Below are 8097 nucleotides of genomic sequence, written 5' to 3' on the forward strand. Positions count from 1 at the left end.
GCAGTGGAGGGTTCTGACGTGGCAGTGGAGGGTTCTAACATGGCAGTGGAGGGTTCTGACGTGGGCAGTGGAGGGTTCTGACGTGGCAGTGGAGGGTTCTGACGTGGCAGTGGAGGGTTCTGACGTGGGCAGTGGAGGGTTCTGACGTGGCAGTGGAGGGTTCTGACGTGGCAGTGGAGGGTTCTGACGTGGGCAGTGGAGGGTTTTGACATCTGGACTGGAGACCACCCACAGGCGACTGGAATGTTCTGGATGTCTTCCTTAAGTAGTCTGTTCACCTGCTTGAACTGTCTCATAGCTTCCAAAGAAATGGTATGGATCAGGGCAATAACACTATATATATAGTGTGTTAGGTTTTGGTGCGTTCTATCATACATGTTATTTATTTCAGTCCCTGGCTACACACCTAAATATGTCGCGGAAGGAAACCACAGAGAAAGTAGAGGATGCTGTGGCCCTGGATGGGTTAGTGTCTAGCATGTCTAGTGTTTACCTGCTATTCATGTAAAGCGAAAGGATTTGCAGACGTGGCAGTGGGTACTGAGATGGCGTGGCGACACATTTACATTTTACGGGAGGTGGGCACGGTGGGCATGCCTGTGCGGCGCCAGGGGATTGTAGACGTGCCCGGGCACAAGCTCTCCGGACCGCGGCCTCTAATCTCTGTACGCTCTGTCCTTCGTTACTTCATTTTGTCTTAGTACGTTGTCAGGTGGCGGCTTGTTCCTGTGGACAGTCCATGTTACTGAAGCCCATGCACATGCCACAGAACCCCATGCACTCAGTACTCAAGTCCATGTACCAGTTAATGATGCCCATGTACACATTACTGAAGCCCATGTACACATTACTGAAGCCCATGTACACATTGCTGAAGCCAATGTGCACGCTGAATTCTCCCATCTTGTTCTTGTTAGGGCACAGCCAACTCGAGAATGCCATTCTTCCCTTTATACCCGCCGTTGTATTATTTTATTGCAGTTCAGGGGGGCGGGAGGCTCCTCCGGCCTCCCCGTCGTTTACATATTTCAGATCTGTCACCCGCGAAGAGGAATCACATGACATGTTTACCGCGCGGCTTTCAGCTGGAGCGCCACCGGAGCCCGTCTGGCTCAGCTTCAGTTTCAGACGCCGGGGAGCTGGGGCTTCTCTCTCTCTCTCTCTCTCTCTCTCTCTCTCTCGCTCTCTCTCCCCCTCCCTCCATCTCTATTGTTTTCCCGCTCTCTCCCTCTTTCTGTATTTCTAGTCTTTGCCTGCCCTCTAAAGGCCAAAGGGGGGCTGCCGTGTCTGCTGCCCGCGCATCGGGGGGGCCTCCTGCCCGCGGACCGCGCGGTGGCGGCTGCCAGCCGCTGAAACCATCCCCCTCACCCCCCAACCCCCACCCTCCACCCTCCACCCTCCCCCCGGCTGGCCGGCCGGGCTCCAGCACCGCATAATTACCAAAGCTCACGCTCGATCCCCCAGGTGTTTTATTTATCTGCAGAGCAGTGTATCTGACACACCACGCCAATACCTGGACCTGCTTCAGTCGCTCTCCGTGATGCAGGAGCCAATATCATAGGAGGCCCCGTTCCCTCTCTCTCTCTCTCTCTCTCTCCCTGCCTCCCCCTTTCTCTCTCTCTCTCTCTCCCTCTCCCTGCCTCCCCCTTTCTCTCTCTCCCTCTCCCTGCCTCCCCCTTTCTCTCCCTCTCTCTCTCAGAAAAAGGGGGAAACTGCAAAGCACTGACAGATGTGTACTTCATGGGCCATTGTGAAGAATAGGCAGCGGCTGATTCCATTGTCCTGGGGGAGGAGATCTACCCGCTCTTGCATTCATCAAGGTCCGCTGGCGACCGCGTAGCCCCCCCCTCGCCCCCTCCATCCCCCCCTCCCCCCGCTCCCACCACCAGCCCTCCCCGAACGCCCGTCTCTCTCTCTCTCCTGCCTTTGTCACATTCCAGGTTTCGGCCTGTCAGGCAGTTTGACACCGCGGCGGCGGCGGGGACTGCGTCGGCTCCGCGCCGCCGCCTCATTCGGAGCTGATGGGTTTGATTTGGGCCACAGCCTCTTTTGCATGGGAGAGGAGGGAGGGGAACGGGGGAGCGAGAGAGAGAGAGGTAGAGAGAGAGAGACAGAGAGGTGTAGAAATAGGCAGAGGGGGGGAAAAACTTTCCCGTCATGTCTGGTGCGGAATTCTGTTTTTTTGAAAAGTGCCCCCCGTAGTTAGCGCACGCCGCCGCGAGGCACAGTGACACCACGCTCCTCCACCCCCTGCCCCCAACCCCCCTACATCTCCCTTTCTCCCCTCTTTCCTGATTGGGTGAAGCTGTTGAACTTTGTGTGTGTGTGCGTGTATGTAAATGGACTGCATTTATATAGCGCTTTTATCCAAAGCGCTTTACAATTGATGCCTCTCATTCACCAGAGCAGTTAGGGGTTAGGTGTCTTGCTCAGGGAAACTTCGACACGCCCAGGGCGGGGGATCGAACCGGCAACCCTCCTTCTGCCAGACAACCGCTCTTACCTCCTGAGCGATGTATGTGTGTGTGTGTTTTTAAAATATTAATTTGATGTCTACCGATACTCATACATACTTATTTTTGCTATTTGTGTGATATCGGTTGTGCGCAAGCAGTTCGTTTCAAAACGGTTACGTTTCTAATGAAAATAACCTCACTGGGGAACCGTTTGTCATGTTTGCCAGGGAACAAACCCTTTTTTTAAACCGAAACGGTCGTCGGCCGACGTTTGAAGAAAGGGGGAAAAATCCCGCTCGTCAGCGACGGAAACACGTATCCCTTTTCCGGGCTGTCGCCACCTGCTGGCGGAAATTCCCGTCTCTCTCTGCAGGAGAAGGGAACGAGTTTGGATTGTCCTGGAGTCGGAACGCCGGTGGCTGTACTGCGAAAAAGCTTGCCGGTTCTCATTTTGATCTTTTGTCTTTCTCACCCAGTTATTGACCTTCGATAAAGGTGTCTGGAAAATGAATGGATGATGATAATTTATGGATGTCTCTTGGTCGTGTATACTCATCAGTATCAGTTTCTGTGAAATTGGAAGCTTAGTTCCGAAGCACAGTCCTTATACTCTGGATGTTGGTGGCGCTAGAACTTGCCTTGTTATATTTCCTAATTTCTTTGCTTGTTTTTTTTTTTGTGCATTGACCCATTAGATGTCTGCAAACCTTATTCAAAAGCCAATGGTCGAGTAGGGCCTCTTACATTGCATTACATTACATTACAGGCATGGAGCAGACACTTCTATCCAGAGCAACCTTTACATAGCATTATTATCTTCCTGTCACCTGCATGTGCTCTGGAAATTTGTTTCAGTTTCCAGCTCAAAATATCGAACGGCTCCAACTTGCGATGACTGCACAAGGCACATATCAGTAGGGACAAATATGCACCCTACCGATATGAGCCTTGTGACTCCCTGTGACAAGGAAGCTGCCCTCAAACTTCCAGAACAAATGTCTGTCGTAACCCTAATCTGCAGCGTTAAAAGTTTTCCCTGACACCTTACGAAAGGTGGGTTATGTCAGCCTATCGCGGTGATGAAGGCGAGACTGTTCCTTTAGTGGCACTTTGACAAAAGAGGAGTTTTCTGAAATGCGTTTGAAGGACACGGCGGAGCCAGGAATACTCACAGAGCCGAACAGAAAAGTCACTTTAAAAAAAAAAAAAAAGAAAATGCGCTTTGAGGAGGTGCGGAACACGACCTTCTGCCCGTTGAATATTTATGAAATATTTACCCGAGATGAAAGGCGTCTCTTCGAAGACGCGCGGGACACGATTCGGGAGGTTCTGCCCCCTGCGAAAGCAGCTCCTCGCCCCGCTCGGAAAATTTCATCTCGGACGAACGGACGCATCCCCAGGATTTTAAAATGCCCCTGGGATGATTGCTGCTGTCCTCAAAAAAAAAAGGGACTATTCTGCACACCTTTGTCCCCAGGAGCTGTTTGGACGCAGCCAGGAAACTTTTCCTTAAGGCTGGGGAAGGGTCCGGTAATTAACCTCCAGACCGAGCGTTTTTCTTCCACGGCGACCCAAACACAAACCAGTGAGACTGCGGCCTGTCGTATCGAAGAAAAACGTCTGGTTAAAAACTCTGCCCGGCCTTAATCAACGTCCTGTAGCACGTCTTAGACGGTGACCTCCGGTCCATAAGTCTGGAAAAAGGAAAGTGTACAGTGTGCGCGGAGCGGCCTGTCGGTTTGTGTAGATTAACTCTGCGGTGTCGGGAGAGGGGACGCGGAGGCGGCGTGGCCGTGTGACCTCCCCGCGCGGCGCGGCAGGCCGCCGCGTTCGAGGGCGCTATAAAAGCGAGGGCTTTGTGCGGTCGGCGCGCGCCGCGGCGATAGCCGCCTTTTGTCCGAGGCCGAGGAGGAGGACGGCGGCGACTTCCTCCGCGTCGCTGAATTGCCGGCACTTTTGAAAGCGGGAACAATGTCGCGAGCGGAGCGTGGCGGTCAGAAGGTGGGGGGGGGGGAAGCATTCGGTCGATTGTCGGTCGGGCCGCCGTTACCTCAAGTATAGGGGGGGTGGGGAAGGGGGGTATTGGGGGGTGGGGGAGGGGGGGCATTTCAAGGTCATAGCAGTCAAGTGCCCTTGAGTGCGGTTTGCCGTTGGAATTGGACGTTTGAAAGCAAACGCCGATTGACTGCGAATCAGCCTTTGACTAACGCCACCTGACGAGGAAGTCGATGCGTGGCCATTAATGGCGTCAACGCTAGTCAGCAGTCAGCTGAGTTACAGCAGGCCTCAACCTCTGGCCCAGATGTACAGCAGGGTGGGGCGGTTGGGGGGGTACTCTACGTGTGTGTAAGTGTGTGTGTGTGTACGTGTGTGTCGCGGCGCGCTAATGCGGCTGGTATGTTTACCCGTTTCGGTTTCGGTTGTCCTTTCGCTGAACCCTGATGTCTCCGCCGCTTCTGGACAGTTGAGCTGCCTTAATTGGCTGCCGGTCCACTCGCCGCGCGTCTCCGTGTTATCCCCCCCCCCAACGCCGCGGCGGGCTCCAGCGCTCGTCCCCGACAGAGACGGCCGAACGTCTTTCATGTAGCGGATAGCCCGTCACATTGTTTACCCGTCAAATGATGTCATCTCAGGGGCCGTAAATACCTGTTTCCGGCAGTTCCGTCGCCAGCCAGCGACCGTAGTCCGGTCTTTTATCAAATTAAATCAATGCTGGATTCGGAGGTATGCCAGCTTCTGACGCGCGAAATAAAATAGACGAAGGAGTAAATGATTTAAATGACACAAAATAATTACAATTTAAAATCCGAAATAATATTTATATTGCGTGTGACAGAGGCGGTTTAACCCATTTCTACACTTTTTTTAAACTGTAGAGAGTGAAGTAAAGTCATTATTCCTGTCTGTGAAATGAAGCAAACAACTTCTCGGTGAAGACTACAGTTATGGTATTTTCCCCAGAGAATTCAAGCTCGTTACCAATTAAACTGATGCAGTTTCACTCAAAACACTTTTTTTGTGTTTATATCTATGTGTATTGTGACAATGATGGTACTGGTCGTCTCAGTAATGAGAGTAATGTCAGCCTTAGCAGTGGTAATAATGACAGCATTTCAGTGTTAAATTTTACATCAGTTTTTGTTCTGTTCACGTAAGTCTATGGATGAAAATACCGTTAGAATTTTGTCTGATTTTAGTCACGGTCCTTTAACGGCTTTGGTCAATGAACACTTGACTGAATATCAAACTTCGGCCGACTAAAACAATATTAATTATGTTAGTGGAGGAAATGCAGCCGTATGCCTCTGCAGTAAAAGGATGTGTAGATGTTTGTAGATATTTGACTGTGACCCTCCCGCCCCCCACAGGCTCCTCCCTGCTCCGGCAGCGGGACGGCCACGGCAGGACGGCGCTGGACCTGGTGTCCTCCCCGGAGCTTCGGGAGGACCTGAGGGCCCGGGCCCGGGAGGGGGACGCGGCCGCCGCCCCGGACGGCCAGGGGTCGGAGGTCAGGGACCCGCCCTTCCTGGAGACCTGCGCCTGCCTGCTGAGCTGCCTGACCCTCAGCTACGCGCTGGCGCGGGACGTCCCCGTCCAGGAGGACCCCGGCCCCAGGCTGGCCCGCGCCCTAGCCGCCCACTCCACCCGGCGGGTGACGGCGGGCTGGGGCGACCCGGCGCTGATCCGGCACGCCCAGGACCTGGAGACGCTGCTGGGGGCGGGGCGGCACCTGCGGCGGCTCCCCCCCGCCGTGCGAAGCTTCCCCGGGCGACACACCCGCGTCCTGATGCGCCAGCTGGAGCAGCTGGAGTCCGACGGGGCGGAGTTGCTGGGAAACGCGCCCGCGTGACCGTGCCATCTGCCGGGGGAATCCACGGTGGGGGGGGGGGGGGGTTCGGGGGTTGTGTGAGATACCAGTAAAACATGGGGTCCAACCCTGGTCCTGGAGAGCAGCACCTAAAATCAGCAACCAGTTCAGACCCAAGAAACCTGGTGAAGTTAATTAACTGTCATCATCAACTGCTTAACTTTTCCCAGGTGAAGCGCTAAGTAACAAGGCCAACAGACCTCTGTGGCTCTCCAGGACCAGGGAGGACCAGCCCCGCTTTAAAGCCTAACTAGTCTTTGTGCCTTATTGTTGCAGTGAAATCTGCTCTCAGGCTTGGTGAGGTTGGCTCGCCCATCCAGTGTACGATATACAAGTAAAGGGCACCTCGTCTCGAATGTTTGTCCTTTAGTCCCGAGAACCTCGGTGATGTGAAGAAGCTCGGGTCCAATGAGCCTCCTAGGCTACACCATAGCTGCTATTTTGGGGGGGGGAATAAAGGCACATTTTCCTTAAGTTAGTGACAGAGAAGGCAGGCAGCACCTCTCGGAAACGTCTCCGCGAACCTTCATCGGAGCAGAGGCGGCATTAAGCGCATTAAAAATGCATGGCGACAGAACTTCCAAGCGCCTCAAAAAAAAGCAAGCAAAACGCGAAGAATAAAATAAAATAAAAAACCGCCACGGATAACTTATTCAACAAAAGCGTTCGCAAAAACAGCCGTTTTTCTAAATCCAGGTTTGTCGAGACGTTGTCGTAGTCCCAACTTTTCTTTTTTCCGGCGATAAACTTCGGGCGGATATTAAAGCGGAACCTCGCGACGGTAAACCGACGAGCGCTAACGCTCGGCGCGGTGAGCGTTTGCTCTCCCGCGCGCGGGAAACCAGGAGAGGGAGGGCGAGGGAGGGCTTTGATCGGTTTCCGGAAAAAGAGAGGAACCCAGAAACGTTTCCCTTTTTTTTTTTTTTTTTTCCCCGCGCTCATCGGGTTCGAGGGCTGAGGGTAGCGGACGCAGACGAACCGGCGAGTTCAAATCTGAGGTTCGGCGTCGGCCGAGAACGTTGCTCTCGCCGTAACAGAGCCGGTTGAATTAACGCTTGTGCGTCGCGCGTTTTGTACGCTTTGCAAAATAGTTTCGTTTCGCAGAATTTTTCCTTTTTTCCCCTCCCCTTAGAGCTCAGTTAAAATTCTCATTTGGAAGACGCACGGTACCGCATGGTTGTTTTCAAAAGGGTTTCACGTACGGTTTTCAAAGGGTTTTTGTTTGGTTTGTTCCTACCGTGTGTTTGTGAAGGGAGGCTCATTGCCTGCCTGCGATTATGTCTGTCCCTACAGTCACATAGCGGCGTTGCTGCTGGTTTCTATTGTAGCTTTCCTGCCAAAGAAGACCTGTCGGACAGCGTTGTTGTTACCAGTGAAGGAAATATTTATATTTGATGCATATTTATACTTGAGCCGTTTTACTACTGTGCTGGCGTTAACTTTTTTGTCAATAAAATTAAGCAACTATCACGGGAGGAGTGGCTGCCACTGAGTTTGTGTGCTTGTTTCGGGGTCATCTCTTGTCCCGTTTAGAAGCTGTGAAGCTCATTGTATCTCCCATCTGTTTTTTTTTTACAGCGTCTCTGCAGTATGGATAGAACGTTGTCTCCATTTACAAAGAAGAAATAAGATGAATTTAAGAGAAAAATCTCTTTAAAAAATAATAAAGAAATAACGCTAGCTTGTCGTGCATGAGCGGCGGGCGATGGGCGGAGGCCTAGCCGTCCGGTTCGTCACCGGGCCGCTCGTCCGCGATGTGGGGGTCCCGCGGCG

The 8097-nt window shown here is 52.9% G+C and overlaps 1 protein-coding gene across 2 annotated transcripts in view; it reads left to right on the forward strand.

Moving 5' to 3' along the window:
* slf1 (SMC5-SMC6 complex localization factor 1) overlaps window positions 1–7795 on the forward strand; it is a 34376-nt gene extending 26581 nt beyond the window's left edge. For both annotated transcript variants that reach the window (XM_035378903.1, XM_035378904.1), the window contains exon 18: window positions 5825–7795. In XM_035378903.1, the coding sequence (XP_035234794.1) occupies window positions 5825–6306 (482 nt within the window). In that variant the 3' untranslated portion in view covers window positions 6307–7795. The remainder of the gene's footprint in view (window positions 1–5824) is intronic.
* The last annotated feature ends 302 nt before the right edge of the window (window positions 7796–8097 follow it).

This window comes from Anguilla anguilla, chromosome 10 (genome assembly GCF_013347855.1).
Source record: "Anguilla anguilla isolate fAngAng1 chromosome 10, fAngAng1.pri, whole genome shotgun sequence".
In the NCBI taxonomy this organism is placed as follows: domain Eukaryota; kingdom Metazoa; phylum Chordata; class Actinopteri; order Anguilliformes; family Anguillidae; genus Anguilla; species Anguilla anguilla.